We start from the raw sequence: 15,816 nt of genomic DNA on the forward strand, positions 1-15,816 counted from the left end.
CTCTTTCAGTTCTCCGGCTCTGGGGGGGTGGTGGTGGTGGGGGGGAGAGATCCCCGCGACAACACCCGGCCAGAGGTTTCCGTCCGGGCTGTCCCGGGACGCTTCCCCGGGGGAGCACGCAGGCGGCGCGGAGGGAGCGGGCAATCCCCCGAAAACCCTCCTTCCTCCCCGGGGCGGCCCGCGGGGGCGGCGGCGACTACAAGTCCCGGCTGCCCGGGGAGGAGCCGGCGCGGGGCTGCCGCTCGCCGTCCCTCCCGGTGGGAGCGCAGCGCAGCCCAGCGACCGCCCGCAGCCCCGCCGGCAGCGCCCGCCCGGCAACTTTTCTCGCCTCCGGAGCCGGGCAGGGGAGCGCACGGAGGGCTGCGGAGGGGAGCCGGGCGGGGGGAGGGGAGGGGAGGGGAGGGGGGGGGCGGGCTGGAAAAGGGATCCTTGCAGGGCAGCCGGGCAGGGGGCTGCGGAGGGGAGCCTTGCGAGGGAGCCGGGGACGGGAGTGCGGTGCAGCGCAGGGCTGCGGAGGGGAGCCGGGCGGGGGAGCGCAGGGTGGGCTCGGAAGGGGGAGCCGGGGAGGGCAGCCTTGCAAGGGACCCGGGCTGCGGAGGGGAGCGGGGCAGGGCAGCTTCTCGCCCCGCGCAGGGCAGCCGGGCAGAGCGAGCGCCCGGGCGGAGGAGCCGAGCGGGGGAACCGGGCAGGGGCGCCTTGCCGGCGGCTGCGGGCGGCGGCGCGGGGTGCCGCCCCGGGGCCGGGCCGCTCCAGCCCCGCGGGTCCGTGGGGGGGGCGGGCCGGGGGCCGAGCTCCCCCTCCAGCCCCGGGGCGTGGGCGCGGCGGCGGCGGCCCCATGGGCGGCGGCGGGGGCGGCTCTGCGCGGGGGCCGCCCGCCGCCGCGGCTGATGCCGCTGCCGGCCGCCCGCGGGGCGGCTGAGGCGGGGGCCGAGGCCGGGGGAGGCGGCGGGCGGCTCCCGGCCATGTGGCGGCCGGGGGTGCGCGGACTCTTGGGCCGGGCGTGCCTGCTGCTGCTGCCGCCCTGCGCCCTGCTGCTGGCGGCGGTGCCCGGCTCCGCGTCCCACCCGCAGCCCTGCCAGATCCTGCGGCGCATCGGGCACACCGTCAGGGTGGGGGCCACCCACCTACAGCCCCGCGTCGCCGCCTGGCCCGGGGAGGCGGCGAGCGGGCGGCGGGCGGGCGGCAGCCCCGAGGGGGGGAGCGCCGCGGGGCCGCGGGGCCGGCGGCCGCCCCCCTCGCCCTCGCCGCGGGACGCGCTGCTGCTGGCCGTGGCGAACCTCAACGGCGTGGCCGGGCTGCTGCCCTACAACCTGTCCCTGGAGGTGGTGATGGCGATCGAGGCGGGGCTGGGCGACCTGCCCCTCTTCCCCTTCTCTTCCCCCAGCGCCTCCTGGAGCAACGACCCCGTCTCCTTCCTGCAGAGCCTCTGCCACACCGTGGTGGTGCAGGGGGTCTCCGCCATCCTCGCCTTCCCGCAGAGCCGCGGGGAGATGCTGGAGCTGGACTTCATCTCGGCGGCGCTGCGCATCCCCGTGGTCAGCATCGTGCTGGGCGAGTTCCCCCGGCGGAGCCCGGTAAGGCGCCGGGGTGCGCGGGGCGGCGGGGAGGGCTCCCCCCCGCACAGGGGCAGGGGTACCCTGCGGGGAAGGGTCGGGGTCCGGCCGGGTGCCGGCTGGACACGGCCGTGGGAGCCGGGCGGTGGTCGGGGTGGGGAGGGACACTGCCCGAGCCCTGCCCGGGGAGAAGCACTCTGACTCTGGGGCCGACGGAATCGCTCTTTCTGGTCTTTTCCCCTCCTCTTGCATCCTCTCCCGTGTTGGCCCTTGCTCTCAGCCCAGGGGTGGAAGGGGACGAGCATCCTCTCTGTGGAAAGGCAGAGCTCCGTGGCAAAAGCTAAGTTGTGAGCCCGGAGTCATACGCCGCGTTAAGTTGTAGAGTTGAGAGAAAGGGAGTCCAGCACATGCACTGGTGAGAAGCCGCTCTTCTGGAGGTCCTTAGCTTGGCTTTTGGAGAAGGACATGCTTTGCAGACCAAAAGAAGGTTGTTAGTAAAAAAAAAAAAAAAAAGGCTAAAACCAGCATTCAGGGTGTTTATTTATTACTAGTCTAAGTGCTGTGCGCTGTTTGTGTGTGGGCACTGTAGGCTGTTCACTAGATGACGCTTCTCAAGGAAGTTGTTCACTGTAACTTGACTTTGCATTGAGCTATCATCTAAAGCATTAGCATTTTCTTTACTCATAGTTCATGCGCTACTGCTAGATCAGATTTTTGCTGAATCTAATTGCCTAACTGAAGTAGTAGAAACTAAAGTCTGACTGTGTCTGTGTTTGATTGTGTAGCTTAAATAGTAGAAACTAAATTCATTGTGTTTGACTGTCTTAGGCACAAATAGTAGTAGTATCCAAGGGGAACTAAACTTTCTGTCATACAGAGATGGCAACTTAGTGTTACAAACTCTGGAAAAAGGTGATAGTTCAATATTTTGCAAATGTGTTTGATGCCAGTAATCATCTTCAGGCAAAAGAGTTGGAAGAAAATGCTTTATTCTGTGTGGCCCATGCAAGGGAAGCCATGAGTAAAATGGCAGAAGCTGCCATTTAAGTAGCCAGGAGGAATAGTTGTTTTATATGAAAAGAGATAGCTCAACTTTGCTCTCAAACGTAATCAGAAAAAAAGATTACCAACTGAATTTGCTGAATTCGCTGAACTGAATTTTTCTAAAATTCAGTTTACCAACTAATTCTAAATTTCAATTTACCAACTGAATGTAAAACCCAGCCTGGATCACTGTTAGACTTCTGTATTTTTTTGTGTTAGATTGTGACAGAAAAGGTAGGAAAAGAAAGTCCGTGCTGGCAGCTCCTGGTCTGTAATTGAAGGTGTGACTGGTGTATGCTGGTCTGAACTCAGCTAGTTTTCTCTACCTCAGCAAAACCCATGTAACTCAGGTTTCTGTAGATTATGCAGAAACTCTAAGGGTAATCAGTGCCACTGAATGCCACTATTGATGCGTGTTTGGTGCCAGTAGCATCCAGGTTTGCTCAGTTACATCTACCAGCTTTGCAGCTACACTCGCAGTTGTGCTAGACTCAATAGCCAAAGCTTCCTGAAGACCAGGTCCTGAACCCAGCATCTCCTCGCTCTGTTAAAATCAGAATTATTTTCTCTTCCATGCGAGATGGGTCTAAGTTCATCCAAAGCTGCCTGAGGACACAAGATGTGTTAAACGCATATAGCAGAGGGTTAGAGTCCTTGCTCCTTTCCACAGACTTCACAGCTCCTGCTTAACTTTCACATTGTTCTCAGTGGGGAGCCAACTGGATCAATGTCTCCAAATCAGGACTTTGTTCTTAAGCAGATATTTAAGTGTCATTGTCTTCAGTGACAGTGAAAGCAATGCCTGACATTGAACCTGTGCTGAATAGAGTCTGGTTTTTTTCAGCTGAGCTAAAAAAATCACTCTTCAAGGCTCTGTGGATTTAAAAAAAATCTCAGCCTTACTCAAAGGCCAGCAGGTAATACAAGTATATTAGTCTCTCAAGATTGGCTTGGAGGGCCTGACATCTTTCTGAACACTCTTTTTTCATACCTTCATGTAATAAATACCATTTTAAGGCTAACTCTGGAGGCAATGCTCCAGCAGCCTTACCTTGCACACTTCCCAGAGTTACAGGATTTCCAGCAGCGTCTTGGACCCCGGGGACCCTGGAGATGTTGGCCTCAGCAGCCTCTGGTGTCTTACTACCTGCTGCAGGCCAGGATTTTGTGTCACTCACAGTCCCACGCCAGCACTGGCATGAAATGAACGTACCATGCACCTCTCACCTTCCTGGCTTAACAGCCCTGGAGCCACAGACTGGTCGCTTCTACTGATTGGCAATTTCAGAGGAGGCAACTGTAAATGACGTCTTTGTAGGTGAGACAAATTTTGCTAATAGGCCCAGCATGCAGTTTTTCAGAGAAGAAAAGTCAGGAAGAAAAGACGGAGATCTAATGCTGCTTCTGAAATGTGAAGCATTGGCCTCCCTGGGGTCACCATTCCCACCGATACTTCGGCAGAGCAATCCTCCCTCCCTCCAAAACGCTACCGCAGCACACCTTGGGGGGCTGCCTGCAGTTAGCTTTCTTCCGGGCAGGAACAGAAGCAGACCCAAAACTTGTTTGCCCTTGAAGAGCATTTCCCACTGTCTGCCATATGAGGAGCAGGGCAAACATGCTGACGAACCTGATGTTCACTAGATGCTGTGTCAAGCTGCTTCTCCTCAGCATTCAGAATTTTTGTTAGGATGGTTTTAAGAGAGTAATTTCTAAGCAGGTCTCATTTTCCACATTACGCCAGGACAGGAATGTACACATACAATGTTTGTACTGCTGCTGAATGTTAACATTATTACTTCATACAGAAGTTTATAATAAGCAGATATTAATTGGAATTGAAAAGCACGTTGATCTTTGAGCAAATCTTCCGTAACATGGCAAAAAGCCATACTTAAAATGAAAAGGAAGATAAGGATCCAGAACTGAAATACGTTTCAATAATACTGGCCGTTGTCTCTGTGACATTTGATGATGTAGTTCAAACGTGTAACATCGAGAGGAAATCCACAGTGTGACAGCTAGGCAACTACCGTCAGATGGATACCTAGAGTGTTTTCAAAAGTTTTGTGGTTGTTTGAACTTCTTTCAAAGTCTGTTTCTCATTAAATTGTACTCTCCTGAAGTTAAAAAAAAAAAAAAAGAGCAAACAGTCTTCCCCCATGACAATTAACAGTCACAAGACAACAACCATCACAAAGTGTGGTACAGCATTTGTTCTCTCACAAGCAGCAGCTTTTGCTGGAGGTGGAGGATTGTGTGTGTGCAAAACGCACACATGGCTTCAAGGGATGCTACACAGAGTAAAATGTGACATACTTTTTTCATTTTCATTTGTATATGTGATTTAACGACTAACATATACTGACAGTAAATCCAGATGCTGTTGTGACCTGAAAAAAGCTGTTTACTTTTCCAAGTTTACTGTCACTCCAGTAAATTTTCACACTCTTGGTAAGCAAAAGTAACAATTCAACACTATCATTCAACAAGGAAAAAACCACTGGATTTCTTTACTACTAACATGAATGCAGATTGCACTGAAGTTTGGACAGCTCATTATTTTGGAGACAACAGCTCATGAGCACTGATGCCATTGAGGCAAGGCTTGTCACGTTACCTACCTTTGTATGAAGAAACACACTTCATTTTTTCATTCCAAGATTTCCAACATCATTAATAATTTTCCCAGGGATGGAACAAGGAAAAGATCCAGGGAACATGAACCATAAATAAATACAGTGGTATCACTTCTAGGACTACAGTTCAGAGCCAAGAGTCTGGGAAGAATAGCCTATAATATCCATTTTATAGGTGATACTATCAGAAGCACAGGGGAGATAATGTTTGCAGCAGCGTTCTCTGAACTTCAGAACTTAAGGAGTATTTTCAGTGGGTTTCAGATAAATCAGTAGCTCTGATGTCTTTTAATGTGAAAAGGACTCTTCTCAGAGCAACGAAACAGAATAAAGTACATCTGAATCATCAGTCCTCGCATGGCCAGTCCGTGCTTTATCTTGTTTCCTGAGAAACTGGAATTGCAGCACTGCTGATTACAGCTACGGCTTCAGAGAGGGTCAAAAGAATAAATAAATCAAGTCAAGAGTTTTAGGTTAAACCGTGAATTTCCTGGTGAAGTAGCAAGCTCAGCCTCAGAACAGATGCTGCAAAAAGAAACTGATCGTTAACATTTAATTTTTGGTTTGGTTTTAAAGGAATTAAGCTTTCTTGTGAAAACAGCTTTGTAGTTTATATGTATCGAACCACCCTGGGTGGGGAATTATACATCTTTCCCTTTTGGAAATAGCCAGGAGTACCACTGTGTGTACGGTATCCCTGGAAGTCATACTGACCTGCAAGACGCTGGCTATGCAGAGCACCAATGCGGGCAGGCAGAAATTACAGCAAGGGAATGGAGACGTGGAAAAGCTGTTGTCCAACTAAATACCCAAAGACACTTTCTCTCCTCCTTCGAGCCAGAATTGCATTTTTGCAGAAAAGTGTTCTTTTCTGCCAAAAAAACCCAAAATTTTTAAAATCTCATTTTCCCGGAGAGACTGCAAACCACATGCTTAGCTGCAGGCTCTGGTAATTCAAACTATCATTGCTAATCTGACTTAGTCCAAATGTTGAAGTTTGTACTAGTTACTGCGTAGATGAGGAATATGTATTCGGTCTTTCCCTGTGACTACCAACCCTCCTTACTTCACACTGCATAAATAGTATGGCACATACCTTTTGTGCACTTCAAGAGGGTTTATGAGAGGTGCCTTGAGGGAAAAAAGGATGGAGATTGGAAGGACGTGCAAACAAATGTTCAGCTGCTTTTCTTTCAGCCAAAAGTCTCTGTGCAGTTTTGCTCATAGTGAGCGTTTGAAACTTGCACAATTTAGGCCACAGATCTGCTATAAAGTGAGAGTCCTTTTACATTGCCAGGTAATGTAAAAAAGCTTTGTGTAACTGACAGTTTTGCTCCTGTATCCTGTAGAGTCATTAATTCTTTTAAACACAGATTTCAGAGGCATAACTGACATTTTGCTGGCAGCATTGTGGTCCTAGCATCATGCGAGAGGTCTTCTCATTGTGACAGTCCTCTGTTAAAAAGCAATCGTGCAATATTTACTAACTCATCCAGTTTCCTGCCTCTCACGTGCTTTTCCCCAATATCATACATTTTTCTCAGGTTGTTACTTTGAGAATGGTTTTACTTGTGCTCCTGTGCTGTGCTGAACATTGTCAGCTATGAGAGTAGTTCACTGTGTTGTCAGCTGAAGCCAATCTGTTACCTTTAAGCTGATAAAGGATGTGTGTTGAAGGGAAAGGAGTCCTTGTTTATATTCTTGTCCATGGTCAGAAAGTGCTCAAGTTTTGACAAAGTGGTGTTGGCATAGCATTTGGGATTTGTATTGGCACCTTCTGTATTTTGTGGTTTTTCACCTTGTTTAATGCTCAGGGTCTGTTTTCTCTGTGTGTTGCACCCTTGATAATACAAGAAGTTATCCTTGTCTCCTAAATTCTCAGAGTCATAATAAACACTATTTAAAACACCACTAAAGGCATCCAGTCATGCAAAACAGAACATTGCAGCCTACCTACCCATGGGGACTTCTGTAAGGATAGTTCCTCTATCAACAAGCTTTGCATACTCAGAAGCATGGGACAATGAAAAGAAGAAAAAGAACTAGTCTGTTTATTCCAGTTAAAATGTTTAAGGAGGATTCAGTTCATCATGACTGCAAAAGATCCTTTGTCAGAATGCAGGAAAGTGGTGAGAATATTTTTACTTTCAGTTCTCTCATCTGGATCCTTAATTTTGACATCCCGTTGAGACAGATGGAGCCAGAACTCTGCTGGAGTGAACTTTTCCGAGTAGCACCTTTCAGTGCTATCTCCAACCCCTCTGCTTCAGAAGAAAGCCCCTCAGAAACCCATTGAATTCACTGTCCTGTCACTGGGCTTTTGAAATTAAGGGATCTTGCAGCTTAGAGTATTTTAGCATGGTATATGGTGAATGTATACAACACTTCAAGGTATGAGAATGTATTATTTTCCCAGGTGTTTTGTTGCTTATGGAGGAGCAAATTTTTGAGGTGAAGAAGTGTTTTCAGGCATATTAGTTCAAGACTTGGAAGTTGTTTGTAATACTAGAAAGTTATTTAGTATTCCTTACCACCCAAGTCTCACTGAAATCTTACAGCAGGCTTCTTTCTTAAACTCCCCTGAGTTTCTTCAACACTTAGCTTAGATAGCATAAAGGTGTTCTTATTTAATAGTATTTGTAATATAAGTTGTGAGGCTTGGTTTGCACAAGCACTATTCACAGCTTTATTCACCATCCATAATTTTCCATGCATTTTTCTTTTCCTGGCAATTACTATTTAAGGAAATGCTGGACATGCCACAGCTTGAATGTCTGCTTATTTCAAAGTTAGGGGGATATAAGTACTACAGACTTTGAAACTGGATAGTGCAGCATTATTTGAAATACATACACCAGAGATTATTTGTTTGAGTGGCTTCACATCAACAGTGAGCAATCTATCTCAAATACAGCAAGGGGTTATTACCCAGATTTAGAATGTGCACTGAGTCTATAATTATTTAAGGTATCTGACTCTGGGTATCCTTAGATAAAATTATGCCAATGATCATTTTGTTCTTGAAGTACATCCAGTTCTGTCAAGTTTTATCAAATCACTTAGTCAACTTTATAAATTCTGTTGTATTTTCAGTTACATCAATTCCATTTGAAAAGGGTGGTGAAGAGTTAAGATTTGGGAAGGGGGTGGTGGGAAGGTGATTCTTGTAGTTAAATACTATACCAGGAGACATTTCCTACATAAATGGAAAACAAATATTTATATTGAATTGATATGAAAACTCAAAAGCAAAGATACCTGCTTTGTAGTTTGATGTGCATCTGTTTCTTAGCCTCCTTCCTTGCTGTACTCATACTAGATTCTGGAGAAAATATCTGAGCTGGCTAGTAACAAGATTTTCTCATTCCTCATCCTGTGGTGCTTCTCTGATGCAGAAAAAGCTGAGTTAACATCAAATCCAATGCCATACATGATGTTTTCTTTTGTGGTTTTTTGCTATTCTGGGTATTCACAAAACAGTGTCTTCCTCACTGCATAGCCTAGAAGAGGTCTTTCATAATGTACTGCACAAGCTCTTGTTGAGAATGAGTGATTAAACTATGACAGGGTTAAATCGTTGATTATTACTTTAATGAATGACGTGCATTATCAGAAGAAATGCCAAAGAATACTTAGCTTTATTCACTAAGTAAAAATTAAAATTTGGCCAAAAAAGACAAAGTTAAAGACAATTTGCTAGCAGATACTATATGAATACAAAAGTTATGGTACCAAATAGATTATTAACAAAGAAAACACTCTCTAGAAATGTAAGTTGGGGTGTTCAGTATAACTTCCCCCAAGAATTTGTTCACAAAAGTCAGAGAAAGCACCCCATCTTTCCACTAAAATGGAAGCAGAGCTATGGAAATTAGAAAACAGCCAAGGATCTGGTCATGCTATATGTTATTCCATTCAATGCTCACAATTAAATTCAGAGACTACTTACAAATGTTCTCATCTAGGGTATATTTAATGAGTTGTTTACTATTTAAACTGATGAAATATTGAAAACTCACAGTATTAGAACTTCAGGCTATGTTGGATTTAGTTACAGCTTTAAGGCATCAAATAAAATTTTTACCATCTCATGTGTTCTATTCTTTTCCTCTGTGGATTTCCATGTAATTTTTTAATGTGAAAGAAATCCAGGCATAGCATGGCTAGAATTTATGCATTTATTGTAATTAGCAGAAAACTGGAAAAAGCACAGTTTCTTTTAAAAATGTAGATTTGTCTTTCAAAGAGGAATCAGGCTATAAATCCATGTTTCTGTAGATCTTACTGAAGGGCTTTTAAAGAGGGGAAGGATCATCTTTTCAGTTTGATTGAACAAGAGAGTACACCAAACCTCACTGCAATACCAATAGCTATGCATTGCAGAGTTTATTCTGAATAGCTGAAAGGAGCCAGAGAAAAGAGAGGGAAGAAAACAAGAAAAGGAAGCAAGGAAACTACAAACATAAATGTCAGTGACATAGGGAGAGAGAAGGAGAAAAGAAACTGAATTGAGGAAAAAAAGAAGAGGTGCCCTTCTCTGTCTCTCTACTTTTTTGTGATTCCAGAAGCATAAGAACAAGGGAACTGAATTTTACATGAAAGCACTGTACAAAGAGCTGGGATCACCAAGCACAGAGCAAAACAGCTTGCCCAAGTCAGGGTTGAATTAACAGGGCTGTCTTGATCCCTGGCTAAGGACGGTTACTTCCAGTGAGCAATGCTTCCCCAAAAAATAGTGCAGACCTCCCAGGGAACTGCTAAGCCAACATCGAGGAAGCAGTGAAAGGAATAGAGATTAGATCAAAGATAGATAGTGGTTTATTGCTGCTGCTGGAGGGGCTTCTTGCAAAGGGTGTGAAGCTTTGGTGTGGGCAAGTCTAATTAGTGGAAGCCTTTTTTCCTCCTTGGTGCTGAGAATTACAGGAAGAGAGACACACTTGGGCATCTCAGGACACAGCCCCGCCTGATGCTCTGGCACCTGGGGTCAGGCATCTTCTGGTCAGCATTTCAGAGCACCAGGAGACAGACCAAGGTCACTTGGATACACGCAGCATCATACCAACAGGTACCCAAAAGGGATTTCCTAATAAGTGGGAGCAAGTTTAGGCACAGCGGCTTTAGGATTGCAGGTTTGGACATCAGTGACTGTTCTTTACTTCTGGTCTGGCCCTGAAGGTCTCTACATTTTCCCAAACACCCTGTCAATGAGCCAAATTGGTTCTCACCACCACGGGGAGAGGATGTGCAGATGGTGGAAGTAACAGCAGAACTGGGAGAAAGAAATAAGCTTGAGTAGGCAGCAATGATAGATGATTCATTTATTAAGGGAGTCACACTCGAGCAAAGCCATTTGTGCAAGGGACTCCTTGTCAGTGTGACTGAGAAGTTCACAATCTGGCCCCAAGTGCTTCACAGCTGTCACATCAAGCTACTAACATTACTCTTGGTAATTACGGACAACTACATGAAGAACTGAGAAGGGACTTGACAGCGTGGCATACCACAAACCACAATAAACCACAGTAATTGTTACATGTCACCTTTGCAGGGCATTGCAACCAAATGTTTATGTGCAGCTGGCCTTGAGACTTGGTTTTGGCTGTACACAGGGTTTCAAAACATATCTCTGTTCAGGCTTGATGTTCACCACTCATTCCTGAGCTCACTGTATCATTTCCCCACAGTGTGGTACAATACAACTATTCACAAGCATCTTGCATCCCTGTGGCATATATATACCCTGTTGGTATAAGCAGAGAGCATGTGTGTACCACTGCTGTGCTAAGCAGCCATCCCTGTCTCTGCGAGGTATATGAGTGCATTATCAGCAAGTCGAGAGATGATGCTGAACTTCTGGGATGCACCCTGCTGCATGGAGTCTCCCTTGCAATGGACTGCACCCTTGCAGGAGTGGTGAGCTGGGAAAGCCCTCAGGAACCAACTGGAAGGTTTCCACTTGGCACCGGTTTGAAAAGATCTGGTGTGCAGTATGCTGGCTAATTAACTTTTATCTGAAATGTTTCAGTCACCTGAATCTGCATGGCTGCAGGCAGCAGATGGGGAGGTGGAGAAGGAGGGGAGAAGAGTGGACGTGAACCCTCAGCTGCCAGTAAAGCACAATAAACGGGGAAATTACTGTGATCATTTGATGGTAATTATTGTATAGGAGAAATCAAATGTTAGGGAATTCAGAAGCAGGCACCATTTTTTCCTTTTCTTGCTACAGTATTTTTATTACTTTTTCTTCACCAGCTTTCATCTGTGATGATAGTTTCCAAAGCCTGTTTTACAATGTGGAAAGTATTTGAAATGCATTATAAAAATCTATGAATATGCTGCACAGGCATATTTTAAACTCTTAGTATTTCCCTAAAGGCATGCTATTCCACTTCCAGCTTTTTTAAGATTGTGAAGGAAATGATTGCCCATGGTGTTCATAAGAAATTTTACAAGGCCTTCTAACTTAAGACAGAGTTAAAAGACGAGATAGATCTTCAAACATAAACTGAGATTTTAAAAATGAAGTTTTGCATTTGTTGCAAGGAACAAACTATTAGACATAGCAATTAATACCCAGAATGAGCAGCTGTATTATGCACCAGGCACTCTCAATGATGGTACTGATAAAGCAGTTACATTACACTCATCTTAATAGCGTACTCACTTAAACTGGCTTAAAAAGAACTTTTTTTTGCAAAGCAGATGAGAAGTCAGTATTACGAGTTCACAGTTTGATAATTTTCCGGTGCTATTTTAGGTGAAAGCATAATTATTTATCACTTTCTCAGCATGTAAGGCTCACTCATATATATCAGTTAAACAGCTCGCTGTAGGAGAACAGTTGTTTTTAAGAATGTACTGTATTCAATGTAAGCATCAGAACGTGGGAAAAATAGATCTAACCTTTACTTGGAGCTGATAGCTGCCCTCTTTTGAGAGTGTACTGGAACTGTTTTAGCTGTGATTTACATTTTCTCAGTACGCTAATACCATGGCATTGATTTTACTCCTACATTGGAAGGGCAACAAGGTGAAAGAGTTATGTGCCTGGGTTTCATCTGTTTAAATTGCATGTGATAGGTGATAAACTATAGAGCTCTGAGGGGAGAAATACATACCCAGTAACAGCCTTGAGGCAAACATAGCTAAATAGTTAAAGCAAAAAGCATTGATTATTTTTGGCTTAAGCTTTGAGACATGAAAACTTCAGATGTCGTTGCACCATGTTGCACTTGCCAAATCGGAGCTTCCAGGAGCTTATTCTTATTTCTAGAGTATAAAATCAAGCAACGCTTTGAAGGAAGGCTCTGCTCTTCTGCCGTCTTTCCCCAGTCATCCAGCAAGCACGCAACCTGCACCAGTAACATCTAGTGATGTTACCTTGCTCCAGGACTGCAGAAGGAGGTGGTGTGGTGCTGTATGATCCCCACATCCCCGCTTCGTTGCTGTTTCTGCAAAACCAATTGCACTGCCTGGTGTGGCAGGCAAACGATCTGCTGCTGTTACCAGCTACCTTCCTACCATACAGAGGGGCAGCTCATGCCAAACTCCCACTGGCATCTATAAAATTGTCTACTGCAGAGCTAATGGGGGGAAATGATAAAACATGGCATCAGTGTTTGTTTGTTCCTCAGAGATGTGGGGGAGGAAAAAACCACCTATTAATCACCTCTTTAAAAGTTGATATCACAATGTATCAGTATAGAAATAGGCTGGATAGGCTGGTACAATTAACAATACTCTTGTGGCCTCTGATTAGGAATCTAGCATCAGCAGTCAACACAGGGAAGCCAAAATGATGATTATTCAGTCACCCTTATGATCATCTTTTTATACACATGAATTATTTACATAGTAGAGGGTACTTACACACTTGTTAATTAAAACCTGCTTTTTCATTCAGTTATACCCCTAAGATCTCTTTAGAACATGTAATCCTTCTAACGGCATTTATTTCACATTCATTATGCCATATTTTGTTTAATATTGTCTTTCATTGTATATGTAGAAAATCTTTCAGTGCAGAATACTTGTAGGAATGGATTCCTTCACACTGAGAATTTCCTTTGAGAGAGAGAGAGATGGGTGATCGGTCTGTTTTGAATATTGATGCTGAGAATCCCCAGGAACCCTCAAATTTTTTTCAGCTACACCATTTTCTACCTACTCTTCCATTTTCAGTGTAGCATTTTCATTTCACCCTTTCTTAATCTTGCCTGTTGGTCTTTGTTCTGAGGTCCTGTCTTCCACTGTAGGATAATACAGATCCTAAATTAACAGAGTCTTGACTCCAGAAAAAGACCGCAAGGCTCTATTGTGATACAAATGATCAGCAACATAAATTGCTCATCACTCACTGTTCATCACATTCTCTGAAGAGCACCAAAAATAAGACACTTATTTATAAATAGCTCAGCCTGCTAGATTCCAGTGAAACTCAATTTTGTATCTTCCCACCATTTTGACAGTGCATATAAATATGTAACATGTAGTTATGTGAAAGTTAGCTGTGCTGTGATGTCCTCCTTGGGTATTCTCAACCCTTACAGGTTTACAGCAAAAGAATAAATTGCAAATTGAGACCTGTGGTGGGATGCAGCATACCACATGATTAACATGAGAAAGATGCTTTGCTTGACAGAGAATGGGAGCTTGTTGCCCAGATCATACTGCTCTTGTATTCCTCCCCAGAAGTGTACTTTAAGAGGAAAATGAAGTGAGAATTCACAGTGAATAATACATCTGATAATCACAGACATTTTTTTCTGCCTGAAAACCACCTGAAATTTCTGGAACAAGCACGAACAATGTAAGTATTAGGAATAACTGCATCCCAGAACCTTCCAAAAAATGTATGAAAGTGCTTCCTTTTACTTCACTGGCTTTGAATAGCGACCAGCTTGAGATACAGTTTTGATTGTTTGGCTAAGCCGCATGATTTTTTTCTTCCTCTTCCAATCTGATAAACACAGGAATTGGAGATATACATGGAAGCTGGAACTTGCAAATACTGCAAGTGTTTGGTTTTTCTATTTTTTTTCTATGAGCATTTGTCCTAGTGTAATTTGATTACTGGAATGTTCATGAAAAGCAAATGTTGAGGAGAACAAGAACAGCTGAAGCGAATCATTTCATTCATGTGAGTATCTATGTGTTGTTTCTGATGCAATTGCCGTCATTAAAAAAACCAAACCAATATAGTCAGACTTCCTGTTCATTTAAGTGTGGTATGGCTTTGCTTAGGATGAAGAACTAGTCCAACAGGATCTGTGGCTTTTTGCTGTGATACTAAAACTATACTCATAAGTGAACTTAAGACTGCTGTCAACTTTAACCTTTAATTTTACCTGACTTTGCCTTATTTTCACCAGAGAGTTCCCTTCACTTAAAAATCTATAGAAAGCCATTCACTGAGTAAGATCAAGAGTAATTCAGACAGTTCGCCTTTTTGTGGATCCGTATTATGCCAGCACTATGAGAGCAAATGCATGTCTTCTGAGAGTCATACAAAGTTATTACAGTCTTATTAGAGAATAATAAGCAGCAAAATGGCTTATTATTGTCAGTAAGGGGGGGAGAAATGAGTATGCAGTCTGATCATTGAACAGGGGACTCAGTTGGGAAATTCAGTCTTCTCCAACACAGTTTAAAACGTATGGGAAAATACACTGGGCTGAGTACTGGAATAGTTACTGGTCTACCAGTCCAGGCATGGAGGAGTCCAGCTGAATTTCCTTGCTTTGTCAGAAGTTTCCTCTGGAACGTTAAAAGTTGTCCAAGGCTGTCAAAATCAGCAGCAACCCATTACCTGTCTGTTAACGACGTGCTGAGTCTGTGTGCGCATTTGATCACTGCCCAACATAACAACAATGTGGTCACTGTTGGAGCTGTTGCATGGTGCTGCAGCGTCCATCCTCTTTAAGGGTATTAGCGGTGAGAGGAAGAAACAGCCAACTCGGAGAGCAAGTTCCCTGCTGTGCACGAAATCTGTTTTTTTTGCAGAGGACTTTATTTGACCTGCGCGGTGCTACCAGTCGCACGACGTGGGCCAGGAGACCGCCGCCGCCCTCCTCGTGGGGTAGTTCCCTTGCCCTCACCATGAGCTCAGAGGGTGTTGTTCCAGCAGCATTCACACCTCTTTGCCTGGTCCCCCCCGAGTTTAACAGTCCGCATGTGTGTCAGTCAGTATGCTCAAGCATGTATAAAATCTTCAGTCATTTCAAGATTGTTCTCCAAACGTTGCTTACCTTTCAGAAAAGAAAAGCAAACCTTTCACAGAAGATCCTGCTTTCTGTGAGTGTGTCTCTCTCTCTTATTCTCACAGCTGGCTGGCTGTTTCACTCCAGTTTATATAATAATACATCGTGGTGTTCTGTGTGGTACCTGGTAACGGGATTTAAGCAGGGAATTTTACAGAATATTTCAGTTCCCTTGCTCAGATGGGGCAGTGCAGCCTCGGTGTTGATGCAAAATACCGAAGCGGTATTCGAACAAAATTCAGAACTTACGGTTTTTCACCTTTCTTAGTTCCATCCCAGGTCACTAAAATGTGTAGAAGTATAATTTATCTTTTGGAAGACTGA

At 44.9% G+C, this 15,816-nt stretch overlaps 1 protein-coding gene across 1 annotated transcript in view; it reads left to right on the top strand.

Annotated features, from left to right (window-relative positions):
* Nucleotides 1-887: 887 nt before the first annotated feature.
* Nucleotides 888-15,816, top strand: part of GRIN3A (glutamate ionotropic receptor NMDA type subunit 3A) — a 73,530-nt gene continuing 58,601 nt past the window's right edge. The window contains exon 1 of the mRNA XM_050913469.1: nucleotides 888-1,574. Coding sequence (XP_050769426.1) covers nucleotides 888-1,574 — 687 coding nt within the window. The remainder of the gene's footprint in view (nucleotides 1,575-15,816) is intronic.

This window comes from Gymnogyps californianus, chromosome Z (genome assembly GCF_018139145.2).
Source record: "Gymnogyps californianus isolate 813 chromosome Z, ASM1813914v2, whole genome shotgun sequence".
NCBI lineage: Eukaryota > Metazoa > Chordata > Aves > Accipitriformes > Cathartidae > Gymnogyps > Gymnogyps californianus.